Source organism: Oncorhynchus kisutch, linkage group LG20, assembly GCF_002021735.2.
Source record: "Oncorhynchus kisutch isolate 150728-3 linkage group LG20, Okis_V2, whole genome shotgun sequence".
NCBI lineage: Eukaryota > Metazoa > Chordata > Actinopteri > Salmoniformes > Salmonidae > Oncorhynchus > Oncorhynchus kisutch.
In genome coordinates this window covers 51,595,268-51,611,780 of record NC_034193.2, presented here as the reverse complement: position 1 = coordinate 51,611,780, position 16,513 = coordinate 51,595,268, and the positions used below count along the sequence as shown (strand labels likewise).

The window sequence follows — 16,513 nt, the reverse complement described above, 5'->3', positions numbered from 1 at the left end:
TTTTCTCATAGATATTACGTTAGAGTGGTGGATGCTGTTAGATGGTAACGTTATCACCTCTTTGACTGTGTTGCAGATAATGATGGCTGTGTGTTTGTGCTGTGTTTGTTCTAGTTGCCGAACCAGTAACCGGAAGAGCCTCATTCTAACCAGTACATCACACACTCTCCCTCGACCACACTCACCTCTCCCTGGACACATAGGTAAGGCAATTGGTTATAATTAAGCGTTAAGACGTGAGGGGGTGTGGTATATGGCCAATATACCACGGCTAATGGCGGTTCTTACGCACGGCACAACGTGTGCCTGGACACAGCCTTAGCCGCGGTATATTGGCCATATATCACAAACCGCTGAGGTGCCTTATTGCTATTATAAACTGGTTACAACGTCATTAGAGCAGTAAAAAGAAATGTTTTGTCATACACATGGTATATGGCCTGATATACCACGGCTATCAGCTAATCAGCATTCAGGGCTCAAACCACCAAGTTTATATTAACAGTTAATACTGTATTTACAGTGATGTATAATGGGCCAGTTTGGTTCTTTGTAGATCATTTGGTAGAGCATGGGTGCTTGTAACGCCAGGGTAGTGGGTTCAATGTCCAGAACCGCCCATACTTAAAATGTGTGCATGCATGACTGTAAGCTGCTCTGTATAAAAATGTCTGCTAAAATATTAAATATTATAATGGCACTTCATGTATGTTCCCTGTTCTCCACAGGAAGTAGTCCATGGACAGCCCAAGGAACTTCTCCCCAGTGGCCCTGCCCACTTCTCATTTGCCTCCTCTAGAAGGTAAATAGCGTTTGGAATACTCAATACATCTGCTGTTTCCATATAAAGAGATTATATCAAGTTATATAAGGGATTCAAAACCAGGTAACGCTCTTGGCAGGTCCCTTTTTATCATCCTATAATCTAATCTAGCAGCCATATCTCTAAATCAGGTAATCCTACAACAACCAAAAAGCCTTGGCTACACTGCATAAACAAACACATTGTCATACCAATACCGCCATAGTAGCAATCAACTGGCCATTCTTTTTTGAAGGAATATTTGTAGTTTTGTGGGCAGGCAGGATAGTAGAGAGAAGAAAGACAGAGAGAGTTGCTGAAATAGCAGTATGTGAACCCCTGCTGGATGTGAACCCCTGCTGGATGTGAACCCCTGCTGGATGTGAACCCTGCTGCAGCCGTAAATGTGCTCCAGAGGCAGTGGCTTAGACCACTAGACCCCCTAGGCCTCAACTGACTGTTAGTTTAGTTAAGCAGTGACAATATTCCAGTGGCACACACACAGTGAAGGGAATTCATTTACACCCTTATACAGAGACACTTTCCCCTCTTTGCATTCCCCTGTCACACGGCATGACAAAGTGTTGTGTGTGTGTGTGTGTGTGTTATGTGCGCGCACAGATGGATGGGCCTCTGAGTGCCAGGATGTAGCCAAAACCAACATCATCATGACTCCAGCCAGTGTCAGACAGATAGAAGGACCCACAGGAGAGGAGATGAGAGGGAAGAGAGGAGAGAGAGAGAGATATGTGTACAGAGGACCCCAGGGAAGCAGGAGGAAGGAGGAATTATTGGCACAAACTGCAATTTCCAGGAGTGTGAAAGAAAATGTGGAACATTAAGCTCTCTACCTGTTTGAGACAGACAGGAACATACCTTTCTGCTCTGGAAACTGTATGACGCAATTCTTCTGCTCTCTTCCTACCCCCCCCCCCCCCCCCCCCCCCCCCCCCCCCCCCCCCCCCCCCCCCCCCCCCCCCCCCCCCCCCCCCCCCCCCCCCCCCCCCCCCCCCCTCTCTCTCTCCCTCTATCTCTCTCTCGCTCTCTCTCTCTCTCTACTAACCCTATCTCTCTCTCTCTCTCTCTCTCCTCTCGCTCTCTCTCTCTCTCTCCTCCCACCCTAACGCCTATCTCTCTCCTTCTCTTCTCCATCCCACCCTACCCCTCAATCCCGACGCTCTATCTGCAGGGCGGACGGTCGGAAGATGGTCCCTGGCCTCTCTCCCCTCCTCTGGATATGGCACCAACACACCCAGCTCAACGGTAACTACAACTGACCCATTTTTACACTGATGGTAAAATGTGTAAGAACAACAATCTCTAATGACAAGTTTTCCTTATTATCATTTATTGTCTTACCTATTTATGGTGTTTTATCTGTGTCTGAAACGGACAAAAGGAAACTCAAATAAAAGACTAAAATCATTGTAATAACTCCTCCATTTGAACACCACATTCTAGAGGTCCTTTCATATTACCAACATGATATGATCTAGCAGCATGGAGCTGTTTGGCCTTATTATCAGAGTTACTGTTCGTTTCCTCAAGGCAGTTCCATTGCTTCATGCCTTGGTCCCTGATTTGAGTAGACTTGACAGTTGAAAGCAGGACAGAGGAAAAACGATCCAGTCTTTTTCTTCATAATAACCACCATATAACTGTTAAAGGCGCAATCTGCAGTTCAAACCATAATCAGTGGAAGTAATAATTGCAGATTGCTCCTTTAAGTCATGAGACATCTGATAGGGCGAAACTTGTTTTTTATTCTAGCTCTCATTCATGCAAATTACATTAGTGAAACTTGACATTCCATGCATGAATATGTATTTATACGCTAGAATGTATTTCTATATATTAAATGTTTCCCTGCTTGGTATGGCAAGATGCCATTAGGAAACTCATGTTCTGTGGAGTTGATGTTCTACTTGTTTTGTTCTGCTTTTAAAATGATTACACGGCACACTAGCAGCCTTCTGGTGCCATGTGCAGGTACACACACACACACACACACACACACACACACACACACATTTACAGACAGACACACACACACACACACACACACACACACACACTGGCAGACACACACACACACATTTACAGACACACACACTGACAGACACACACACACTGACAGACACACACACAGACAGACACACACACACTCACTGACAGACACACACTCACTGACAAACACACACTCACTGACAGACACACACTGACAGACACACACTGATAGACACACACACACACTGACAGACACCGACAGACACACACACACTGACAGACACACACACTGACAGACACACACACTGACAGACACACACTGACAGACACACACACAGACAGACACACTCACTGACAAACACACACTCACTGACAGACACACAGACAGACAGACACACACACTGACAGACAGACACACACACTGACAGACACCGACAGACACACACACACTGACAGACACACACACTGACAGACACACACTGACAGACACACACACAGACAGACACACACACTGACAGACACACACTGACAGACACACACACTGACAGACACACACACTGACAGACACACACACTGACGGACACACACACTGACAGACACACACACTGACAGACATACACACTGACAGACACACACACTGACAGACACACACTGACAGACACACACACAGACAGACACACACACTGACAGACACACACACTGACAGACACGACAGACACACACACAGACAGACACACACACTGACAGACACACACACTGACAGACACCGACAGACACACACACACACACTGACAGACACACAAACTGACAGACACACACACTGACAGACACACACTGACAGACACACACACAGACAGACACACACACTGACAGACACACACACTGACAGACACACACACTGACAGACACACACACTGACAGTCGGTGTCTGTCAGACATACACACTGACAGACACACACACTGACAGACACACACACACACACACACAGACAGACACACACACTGACAGACACACACACTGACAGACACACACACTGACAGACACACACACTGACAGACATACACACTGACAGACATACACACTGACAGACACACACACAGACAGACACACACACTGACAGACACACACACTGACAGACACACACACTGACAGACACACATTGACAGACACACACACTACCCCCCCACCCCTCCCACACACGTACCAAAGCCTTTCCCTCTATAATTTGTGCTGTAAATCTCAGCTGAATAGTTAAAAGGCACCTTCCCGCTGGTGAACATGGATCTATCCCATAATACTACCCATGGAGAACGGAACTAAAAATAAACCAGCGGCTCAGATCAGATCGCTTGCTAAGATGTACATTCAGTACCTGATTTATCACTGTGGCTGATGACTTGGCTCAAAGAGAACGTGTGTGTGTGTGTGTGTGTGTGTGTGTGGGAGATAATAAAGTAGAAACAGAAAGTCAACCAGTCTTAAAAACATGTTATCTCATCCTCTATCCATTGCTATCATTCAGTTAGCTAAACTGAGTGATGGAGTGAGGTATGGAATGAGGGATGGAGTGAGGGATGGAATGAGGGATGGAGTGAGGGACGGAGTGAGGGATGGAGTGAGGGATGGAGTGAGGGATGGGGGATACAGACAGAGATAGAAAGAGAATACAGAAAGAGTCAATGAAGAGTGAAATGTGTGTAAGAGAGAGAGGGGGGATACAAAAAAGAGGAAAAGAACGAGGACACACCCACAAACACCCCCCCCCCCCCCACACACACACATCCACACACACCCACACAAACACACCCCCACACACATCCACATCCACACACACCCACACAAACACACCCCCACACACATCCACACACACACCCACACAAACACACCCCCACACACCTACTCACCCACCCACACACACACAAACACCCCCCCACACACGCAGGGAGGGGATGAGGACAGAGCAGATGAAAGGAGGGGATGAGAACAGAGGGGATGAGAACAGAGGAGATGAAAGGAGGGCAGAGGAGATGAAAGGAGGTGAGAGGAGATGAAAGGAGGGGAGAGGAGATGAAAGGAGGGCAGAGGAGATGAAAGGAGGAAGAGGAGATGAAAGGAGGGGATGAGGGGAGAGGAGATGAAAGGAGGAGAGGGGAACAGAGGAGATGAAAGGAGGGCAGAGGAGATGAAAGGAGGGGAGAGGAGATGAAAGGAGGAGAGGAGAACAGAGGAGATGAAAGGAGGGCAGAGGAGATGAAAGGAGGGGAGAGGAGATTAAAGGAGGGGAGAGGAGATGAAAGGAGGGGAGAGGAGATGAAAGGAGGAGAGGAGAACAGAGGAGATGAAAGGAGGGCAGAGGAGATGAAAGGAGGGGGAGAGGAGATTAAAGGAGGGGAGAGGAGATGAAAGGAGGGCAGAGGAGATGAAAGGAGGGGAGAGGAGATGAAAGGAGGGGATGAGGGGAAAGGAGATGAAAGGAGGAGAGGAGAACAGAGGAGATGAAAGGAGGGCAGAGGAGATGAAAGGAGGAGAGAGGAGATTAAAGGAGGGGAGAGGAGATGAAAGGAGGGCAGAGGAGATGAAAGGAGGGGAGAGGAGATGAAAGGAGGGGATGAGGGGAGAGGAGAACAGAGGAGATGAAAGGAGGGCAGGAGGACAGAGAGAGACACATTTAGACCCAACCAAATCATGAGAAAACAAAACGATAATTACGTGACACATTGCTATCTCTCCTTCCTTGTATCCCTCTATCCTCCTTCCTCATCCTCTCATCTCCCTATGTGTTCAATTGATAATGGTGATGTGCATTTAGCAATTTGAAGTGGTTTGGATTGGAACCAGAAGTAGGCCTGGTTCTAATGGATTTCATGGCAGAAATCATTGTTTAACCTCCCAACACACACACACTCACTCACTCACTCACTCATTCACAAACGCACGAACACACACCACTATTTCCCCATCCCTATGGGAGGCGTGTTCATTAAAGCCCTTGATTGATCCAGCCTGGTTTTTCCTGTAGCTCTAGAACAGAAAAACACATTTGTTTAAGAGTAGGGTCTGCTAGTGCTAAGACCCCTGAGGCTCCACTTTAGCTTGTTGACCAGTTTTAGTTTTCAGTCTCTTAGACTTGGTCTATTTTCTCTCTCTCTTCATCACACTCTTTCTCCCCCCCCACTCTCTTTTCATCACATTTTTTGTTTTGTGATATTGACGTTTGTCCAGCAGCCTAGAAGCTCTGCATCGAACACATTAGTTGAACAATAAAGGCTTATTAACGCTTGAGGGCTCACTCTCTCTACCCCTCTCACTTCCACACTTTCTCTCTCTCTCTACCCCTCTCACTTCCACACTTTCTCTCTCTCTCTACCCCTCTCACTTCCACACTTTCTCTCTCTCTCTCTACCCCTCTCACTTCCACACTTTCTCTCTCTCTCGCTCTCTGTCTGTCTCTCTCTCTGTCTCTCTGTCTCTTTCTTTTATGAAACACATCATGAGGTATGATTGTTTCTTGCTGTTGACCTTTCTAATTACTCTCTCCCTTCCTCCTCCTCCCGCTCCCTCTCTCCCCCTCCCACCCCCTCGCTCCTGCTCTCTCCTCATGTCTTTCCTCTCTCCCCCAGTCCTCCTCCTCGTCACAGGAGCGGCTGCACCAGCTGCCCTTCCAGCCCACCATGGATGAGCTGCACTTCCTGTCCAAACACTTCGGCAGCACCGAGAGCATCACCGACGACGACGGGGGCCGCCGCTCGCCACACGTGCGCCCCCGCTCCCGCAGCCTCAGGTTAGAGGGGTCAAGGGTCAGGGACAGGGGTGCGGATACTAGTTTCGCCCTGTGTATCTCCTCGAAGCTTTATACACAAGCTTTATACACAAAGATATGAATACAAACCAATCTCCTAACAAACTCCTCTGCTTTACAGTTGCTCTCTCTCTCTCTCTCTCTCTCTCTCTCTCTCTCTCTCTCTCTCTCTCTCTCTCTCTCTCTCTCTCTCTCTCTCTCCATCTCTGTCTCTCTCTGTCTCTCTCTCTCTCTGTCTCTCTGTCTCTCTCTCTGTCTCTCTCTCTGTCTCTCTCTGTCTCTCTCTGTCTCTCTCTCTGTCTCTCTCTCTGTCTCTCTCTCTGTCTCTCTATCTGTCTCTCTCTTTCTCTCTTTCTCTCTTTCTCTTTCTCTCTCTCAGCATGCCCCTCTCTAGAGTTCCCTGTGGTCTTTATTCACGTCAGTATCATCCAGGCGGTCTCCAGAGTGCATGTGTTTCTCCATTAGCTTGTCCTCCTCTCTTCTGTCTCCCAAGTGATGAGTCCATGGAGACTTCTAGACCAGACTAAAATATCTGCTCCACACACAGCAGACCTGGGTTCCAAATAATGTACATTTTCTTTCAAGAACTTTATCTGCGATTGATTAAACTTGTCTGACGCAATGGAACCAATGGAGTAGTCCCAAAAGTGTATGCCCCAGCCATCTGGCACTCCAGGAAGCTCCAAGTGTTAAACATATCTTAAATACTATTTGAACCCAAGTCTTGTATTAGTGCTTGGCATGGTTGCATGTAGCTTGTTGGGGTCTGGCGGTCTCCTCTCTTGATACACTGTAGAATGGCGGAGTAACTTCCTGTGTCTTTAACAATGCTCCTTCTTGATTGAGGAGTGGGGTCCTAATTAGTGCATCCATTAGAGGGAGATGGAGTGTTCAAAATTCCTGATTGGTTGATTTTAGAGAGAGACTAAAAGTGATGCTATCTCTGATTGGCTGATTTACATAATGTACAGACAGGGATCCACACGTACGCGCACACACACACACACACACACACACACACACACACACACACACACACACACACACACACACACACACACACACACACACTGGGTCCTGGATGCTGCAAATTAAGCCTGCATTCAAGTGAAACATAAAAAAATTGATTGTCTATCACTCTTTCTTGTCAATCTGCCTCTCTGTCTCTGTCTCATTCTCTCTCTTCAGCCCGGGGCGCTCACCGTCTTGCTATGACAACGAGATAGTAATGATGAACCATGTCTACAAGGAGCGCTTCCCCAAGGTCAGTACACATACACACACACACACACACACACACACACACACACACACACACACACACACATACACACACACACACACACACATACACACACACACACACACACACACATACACACACACACACACACACACACACACATACACACACACACACGCACAACTCGTACACAGAAATGCACACACGTATGCAGGTACGCATACACACGCGCGCAGATGCGCACACACACACACACACACACACACACACAGTGGCCCTATCCCATAACATTAATGGGACTTGAAGCAGTGCTAACTGCAGTGTCACTGACTACCTGCACAGTTTTACTTGCTTCTGCATAAAAACACAACAAGATGGTTGCAACCATCGCACCCCCAAAATGGAGACTGACATGTCATGCAGTAACTGATCCAAAATGGCCCCAGAGAGCCATTTAGACAGAGCCCAGCGCAGTGCAGTTTCTCTCTCTAATACAGCTTATCTCCCCGTCCACTGTTGCAACCACTTCTGGCTTTGTGTTGACCGATATCAATGACTTACAGGCTGTATGACAGGCAGGCAGCCGCTGTGGTAAAGCTGCAAACCAAACAGAAGCAGACAAACAGAGAAAAGGCATTACTCACATCACATACTATAGTAGTTCAAACACTAAGGTACGGAGAGATTTATTTGGATTCTGCAGTTTGCTGATGGTGTCTGTTTGTTTGACTATATTGCTAGTCTCCCACTAGAATACTGATCAGATGGACTTCACATGGAGCTCAATGGGTGGGTGAACCACGCTCGCGCGTTAAGTATCCTTACCTGAGTCCTGAAGACTTGTGTTGGCTCCTAGGCTTTAGCTGAACACACCAACACAATCCTGAGGCTGGTAAAAGGCCTGGGTTCGAACCCCATCGGTCCTGTATTGATAATATGTAGTCTATGCTGTATATCTGTCAACTGCCCAGATGAAGGAACATTGATAGCTTCTCCCCCGAAAGGCTTTATCTCAGTTGGTTAACACTGTCTTGTGGCCTGGGTTTGGACCCCAGTCACTCACCTGTAGTGTATTTTACCATGTTGTCCTCTCCTCCCAGGCTACAGCCCAGATGGAGGAGCGTCTGTCAGAGTTCATCCAGAACTTCTCCCCGGAGAGCGTGCTGCCGCTGGCTGACGGGGTCCTCAGCTTCATCCACCACCAGATAGCAGAGCTGTCCAGAGACTGCCTGACCAAATCACAGGATGGACTCATCACAACGGTGTATTTCTTTGAGCTGCAGGAGAATCTGGAGAAGATGCTCAACGACGTGAGTCATCATGCAGAGTTGCAAACACATGAGGACGCACATACACAACACATATACATGCTCACATACACAACACATATACATGCTCACATACACAACACATATACATGCTCACATACACAACACATATATATGCTCACATACACAACACATGTACATGCTCACATACACAACACATATATATGCTCACATACACAACACATATATATGCTCACATACACAACACATGTACATGCTCACATACACAACACATATACATGCTCACATACACAACACATATATATGCTCACATACACAACACATGTACATGCTCACATACACAACACATATACATGCTCACATACACAACACATATATATGCTCACATACACAACACATGTACATGCTCACATACACAACACATATATATGCTCACATACACAACACATATACATGATCACATACACAACACATATACATGATCACATACACAACACATATACATGCTCACATACACAACACATATACATGCTCACATACACAACACATATACATGCTCACATACACAACACATATACATGCTCACGCACCCCTAGTCCTCTTCTGGTCTTCCAAAGTAACTGTCATTCAATTTTATTGGTGCAGAACCTATTAATTGCTAAGAATTTGTTTATCGCTGTCCCTGGTGCTGAAGCCCTCTCTCTCTCTCTCTCTCTCTCTCTCTCCCCCTCTCAGGCCTATGAGCGTTCTGAGAGCTCTGAGTTGACCTTCGTCACTGAGCTGGTCAAAAAGCTCTTCATCATCATATCTCGTCCCGCCCGGCTTCTGGAATGTCTGGTGAGCTCTATTACAGGGACGATGAATGTTCAGGCTGCAGCTCAGACACTCTGGAGACTCTATTCTAGAGCACCTGGTTCAAATGGGTTTCAGAGCAGTTCACTCTCTAAATAGATCATTGAGTTAGAAATATGTGGAATTGTTGCAATAGCTTGTGAGTGGGCAATATATGCTGTACTATCATCCCTTAATTGACATGTTGAATAATTTTTTCATATAAAATTATGTCATATTGCGCTAATTCCCCTAATTTGGAAAGTGTGTTAACTACCTTGTACAAGCTTGAATTTTCAACACATGAACATCTTTTTACCTCAGATTGGTGATGTTAATATCAAGATTATACTAAATTCATTTTGCTTTTAAAAAAAGTTGCTGGCCACAAACAAATCCACGTATTTGATCCACGCACTGAAATGAAACCCCTGTCACTTTGTAGGTCTACCTGTGAGATGATGATTCGTTGAAATGTTCCAGTCAAAACAGTGTTGTTTCCTTTTCGTATTGGCCATCTACTGTAAACGTGACACAACGAGATGAGTTGAGGAATGGCTACTACAGGGTCTCATCTATCGACAGGTAGTTTACCCAAGTTAACTGTGGTTTTATCTTTTAGTAGAGCGCAAACGGTACGCGTCACCCCGGTTATTGTCCCAGTTCCATTGATCTTTATAGACAATAGTGATGTGATTCATTTGCGCTAGCTTTTGAATACAGTAGAACAAGCCAATCAAAGTGTAGAGTGGCTGCTTGGTAAATGTTGGTGTGTGTGCAGTTTATAAGCAACTTATTTAGCTAAATAGAACTAATCTGAACACAAGTGTGACATATGTATGTGTAGGGAGTAATGTTTTTTTTTGGCCTTCAAAATATCACAACTTATTTCAGCATATTGATTATGAATTTGGACATTTAAAAACAAATTCATAATCAACAACAGGTAGCAGGAACAGTAACATTTTCAACTTATGTTTTAGGAATGTAAATGATACTTTCCGCATCATTTTTCAACAGGATTCTACTTAATCACCTAAAAACTAATGAATGAACCCCAAATCGTGCTTTGGTTTATTGATTTTGATAATATAGCTATAATCGTGAAAAATATGTTTGTTTTGCCTACTATTCCAAATGGCACCCTATTCCCAATATAGTGCACTACTTTAGACCAGAACTCTGGTCCCAAATGGCGCCCTATTCCCTATATAGTGCACTGCTTTAGACCATACTCTGGTCCCAAATGGCACCCTATTCCCTATATAGTGCACCACTTTATAACAGAACCCTGTGGTCCCAAATGGCACCCTATTCCCTATATAGTGCACTACTTTAGAACAGAACTATGTGGTCCCAAATGGCACCCTATTCCCTATATAGTGCACTACTTTAGAACAGAACTATATGGTCCCAAATGGCACCCTATTCCCTATATAGTGCACTACTTTAGAACAGAACTCTGGTCCCAAATGGCACCCTATTCCCTATATAGTGTACTACTTTAGACCAGAACTATATGGTCCCAAATGGCACCCTATTCCCTATATAGTGCACTGCTTTTGGACCAGGCCCCCATAGGGCTCTGATCAAAGGTAGTGCACCATGTAGGGAATAGGATGCCATTTGGGACACACAAACATTCCATACTGTTCATCCCCTTTAATCTGTCTCCCTCTCTCATTTTTCCCTGTAGCTAAATCAACGATACTAGAAGCTAACTTTATGACAGATTGTGCGGTGTATTTAACCAAAACACATCCCTTGTTTTCATAGATATAGGTCAAAGATGTCTTTATATGAGTCATTACATACACAGCATTAAGTTAAATGCCTAAGGATATTTTCCTAACTGTAAAACGTCCACCCACATACAGTGCTGCCATGGGCCAACACCTCATTCAATGACAGTTGAAATGAACTCCTCCAACTGTCCAGTTGACATTCAAAGCTATATGTACATAAGTCACTGGAGTGTCCCTGGATTTACACACTCTGATTGATGGCTTCCCCTGCCTGTCAAACGCTTGGTCCCACCTCCTTCTGCTGTTGCGTCTCATCTTCCCGTTGCCAGGGCGACCAGCGGAAGAGGTCGATAGGGTCAGGCTGGATGCTTCTGCTTGTGTCAGTTATATGAGAGAGAGAGTGAGAGGGAAGAGGTAGACAAGGATGGAGGGAGAAAGAAAGTGAAATGGAGGGGGGAGAGAGAAAGCGATAGAAGGAAAGATGTAGGGAAGGATGGAGGGAGAGACAAAGGAAAATGCAGAGGAGAGATGGAGAGAGAGAGGAGAATGAAAGAGGTAGGGAAAGGTGGAGGGAGAGAGAACGTGAATTGGAGGAGAGAGAGAGGGGGGTTCAGTTCATTTGGCATTCTAGTCACAGTCTCCTCTGATTTGGTGAAATGTCAGAGCCATGGTGGAAGAACATTATCTCACATAGAGGTACATAGAGCAGAGCAGAACTCTGTGCAGAGAGCTTCACTCCCACAGAATCCAGTACAAGACTTATATTAGTCTTATATTGTGTCTCTAATCTATGATCACTCCACTCATCATAGTTGGCAATCCAGGGAACTTTGTAAATTTACTCAAAGAAATATAATCTATTATATTCCTTCTATTTCTATGGGTTCACTCCTCTGATCTGTATCTTAGTTGGCAAGGCCAGGGAACAGTTGATCATCGGAACACTGAAACCAGGAAATGACCTTCCCCTCCCAGCCCCAGGTGATCTGGTTTCTAATAACAGTGTTATATCCCTCCACAAAGGGTGAATGAAAGAGATGCCCAGAGGACAGACTAAAAGGCTATGTTAATCAGCTGTAGGGCTTATTGGAGCAGCAATTCAAAGTTATGACCATGTTAGTAGCCAGCAGTTTATTAGCTCATTATTTCAGCCTGTAGGATTCCCCAGTTAAACTCAAAACAGCACACTTACAATACCATACACAATGGCAGTCGATGTGGCAGATTTAGTCTGTTACACTCTATATTGTCCCCCCTCTGCTCAATACCACAGACAGTACTGTCAATATTGTCCCCCCTCTTCTCAAGATCACAGACAGTACTGTCAATACTGTCCCCCCTCCTCTCAATACCACAGCCAGTACTGTCAATATTGTCCCCTCTCTCAATACCACAGACAGTACTGTCAATATTGTCCCCCCTCCTCTCAATACCACAGACAGTACTGTCAAAATTGTCCCCCCTCCTCTCAATACCGGCGGCAGGGTAGCCTAGTGGTTCGAGCGTTGGACAAGTAACCGAAAGGTTGCTGGATCGAATCCCTGAGCTGACAACGTAAAAATCTGTCATTCTGCCCCTGAACAAGGCAGTTAACCCACTGTTCCTAGGCCATCATTGAAAATAAGAATTTGTTCTTAACTGACACATTGTCCCCCCTCCCCTTCATGTACAGGAGTTCAATCCAGAAAAGTCAATACTACATCAAGTTTATGTGGCAGACTGGCAGCTTTTGTGTAACTGTGTATATGGTTCCTTGTCTTCCCCCCCTCTCTGTAGGAGTTCAACCCAGAGGAGTTCTATCACCTGCTGGAGGCAGCGGAGGACCACGCCAAGGAGGGACACCTGATGAAGACGGACATCCCTCGCTACATCATCAGCCAGCTGGGTCTGACCCGGGACCCTCTGGAGGGTGAGACACACACACATTTAATGAAGATGGATACTCCTTGTTACGTCAGGACACTCTAGAGCCCTCAACTCTGGAACCGCTTGGTTTTATTCCTTTCTTCTCCTCCAATCAGGGACTGATTTAGACCTGGGACACCAGGTGGGTGGAATTAATTATCAGGGAGAATGGAAAACCAGTAGGCTCCGGACCTCGTTGGGTAAGAGTGTAATACCCCTAGACTAGAGGGTGAGTAAGGGTGGGGGAGGATGAGAGGGAAGAGAGGAACGGAAAGAGAAATTGAGGGTTGGGACAGACCAGGGACCCTCTGGAGGGTGAGAGAGAAGGATGAGAGGGAGGAGGAGAGAGAGAGGAAGAGAGGGAAGAGATGAATGGAAAGAGACAGATTGAAGGCTGGGACAGACCAGGGACCCTCTGGAGGGTGAGAGAGAAGGATGAGAGGGAGGAGGAGAGAGAAGAGAGGAACAGAAATAGACAGATTCAGATGGCTGGGACAGACCAAGCACCCTCTGGAGGGTGAGAGAGAAGGATGAGAGGGAGGAGGAGAGAGAAGAGAGGAACAGAAATAGACAGATTCAGATGGCTGGGACAGACCAAGCACCCTCTGGAGGGTGAGAGAGAAGGATGAGAGGGAGGAGGAGAGAGAAGAGAGGAACAGAAATAGACAGATTCAGATGGCTGGGACAGACCAAGCACCCTCTGGAGGGTGAGAGAGATGTAGGAGAGAGGAGTAGAGGGGAGGTTTAATGAAGAAGAGAGTAAGGAAGAGAGGGATGAGAGGAATAAAAAGAGACATGCAGACAGCTGGGACTGACCTGCGACCGTGTGGAGGTTGGGATGGGGGGTGAGATACAGTAGACGGAAACAGAAAGAGACAGATTTAGGGCATCATGTACCTGTAGAAGCCAAACAAGAGAAAATGAAAGATTGATGGTTGAGATTTCTCTACCCACATTTTGACAGCCACACTCCCCTCGGGTGTTTATTATAGGTAATTAACTATAAAGCTAGCAGAAATAACCTTAGAGAAAACAATACATTTTGGCATGAGAAAAACAACAGCATCTTGGCATTGTAGCATGTGGGCAGGGATCCATCTGTCAGCTAGCCTGGTCCCAGCTCTTGTCATTGTCACACTGAACCTTGGCAAGACAGCACAAACAGACCTGGGACCAGGCTACATGTAGACATTATTGAGATGCAGAGAGAACTCCCTTTACTGATTATGAAGCCGGTCGCAGCACTGCACTCACTGTCATTAATCTACACCAGCCCCCAAACTCCTTCTCTGACTCCTTCAATTCATTCCAGCTCCACTTCTCACAGTGGCAAATCCATCACAAGCTGTTCATTGAACTACTCAATGTAAATGGGTTAGAAAGACTATTCAGAATCCGACTGGCTCCTCTTTGTCAGCTACCTTCAGTCTGGTTGAAGAAATATGAGTTTGGGTTTTAGTGGGTTGTCACAATGTGACACTTTTTACAAACCACCTCTTGGTTTAGCACCTTTCTGTTTTTCACCCACACAAATATTCACAGCTTTATCTCTCTTTCTCTCTCACACACTCTCTCGTCTTCCCTCCCTCTCTCAGTTCCCCAAACACAACCATTTCGTTTTTAGAAATGTTGTTACCAAGGTGACAAGAAGATATATTATTTTCACATCACTTTATGTGACATCTAATTCAAATTAACGAGATGCTTACTTAAAGGTGCAATGCAGCCGTTTTTATCTCAATATCAAATCATTTCTGGTAACAGTGAAGTACCTTACTGTGATTGTTTTTAATTAAAATAGTTACAAAAATAATTATTCTTCGCAAAGAGCACCGTCTGGAAGTGGTGTGAGTGGGGAGGGGAAAACTGAAAATGAGCTGTTATTGGTCTATTAACTCATTTACCGGCTCCATCCTACCAAAACAGTCAGCCGGTCGTTTCAAACAGCTCTAACACTAACTTTTTCTCCAACTTCATAGTGTGGAAATATATATATTGCTTTGGAAAGTATTCAGACCCCTTGACTTTTTCCACATTTTGTTATGTTCCAGTCTTATTCTAAAATGTATTAAATAGTTTTTCCCCTTATCATTCTACACACAGTAGCCCATAATGGAAAAGCAAAAACAGCTTTTTTAGATTTTTTTTGCAAATGTATTTAACAATAAAAACTGAAATATCACATGTACATTACTGTTCAAAAGTTTGAAATTAAATCTTAGAAATGAAATCATAGAAATGTCCTTGTTTTTGAAAGAAAATCACATTTTTGCCCATTAAAATAATATAAAATTTATCAGAAATACGTGTAGACATTTTTAATGATGAAATTGACTGTTGTAGCTGGAAACGGCAGATTTTTTTATGGAATATCTACATATGCGTACAGAGACTCATTATCAGCAACTGTGTTCAATGGCACGTTGTGTTAGTTAATCCAAGTTTATCATTTTAAAAGGCTAATTGATCATTAGAAAACCCTTTTGCAGTTATGTTAGCACAGCTGAAAACTGTTGTTCTGATTAAGGAAGCAATAAAACTGGCCTTCTTTAGACTAGTTGAGTATCTGGAGCATCCGCATTTGCTCAAAATGACCAGAAACAAAGTCTATCTTCTGAAACTCGTCAGTCTATTCTTGTTCTGAGAAATGAAGGCTATTCCATGCGAGAAATTGCCAAGAAACTGAAGATCTATGTAGATATTCCATTAAAGAAATCTGCAATTTCCAGCTACAACAGTCAATTACATAATTAAAAATGTCTACACTGTATTTCTGATCAATTTGATGTTATTTTAATGGACAAAAAAAATCATTTTCTTTCAAAAACAAGGACATATCTAAGTGACCCCAAACTTTTGAACGGTAGGGTACATACTGTAAGTATTCAGAC

The 16,513-nt window shown here is 45.0% G+C and overlaps 2 protein-coding genes across 2 annotated transcripts in view; one reads left to right on the top strand and one right to left on the bottom strand.

Annotated features, from left to right (window-relative positions):
- Nucleotides 1-16,513, bottom strand: part of LOC109865841 (kelch-like ECH-associated protein 1B) — a 520,109-nt gene that overhangs the window by 42,873 nt on the left and 460,723 nt on the right. The window lies entirely within an intron of this gene.
- Nucleotides 739-16,513, top strand: part of LOC116355431 (microtubule-associated serine/threonine-protein kinase 1) — a 36,647-nt gene continuing 20,872 nt past the window's right edge. The window contains exons 1-7 of the mRNA XM_031799134.1: nt 739-802; nt 1,992-2,065; nt 6,431-6,591; nt 7,798-7,873; nt 8,953-9,162; nt 9,877-9,978; nt 13,494-13,626. Coding sequence (XP_031654994.1) covers nt 739-802; nt 1,992-2,065; nt 6,431-6,591; nt 7,798-7,873; nt 8,953-9,162; nt 9,877-9,978; nt 13,494-13,626 — 820 coding nt within the window. The remainder of the gene's footprint in view (nt 803-1,991; nt 2,066-6,430; nt 6,592-7,797; nt 7,874-8,952; nt 9,163-9,876; nt 9,979-13,493; nt 13,627-16,513) is intronic.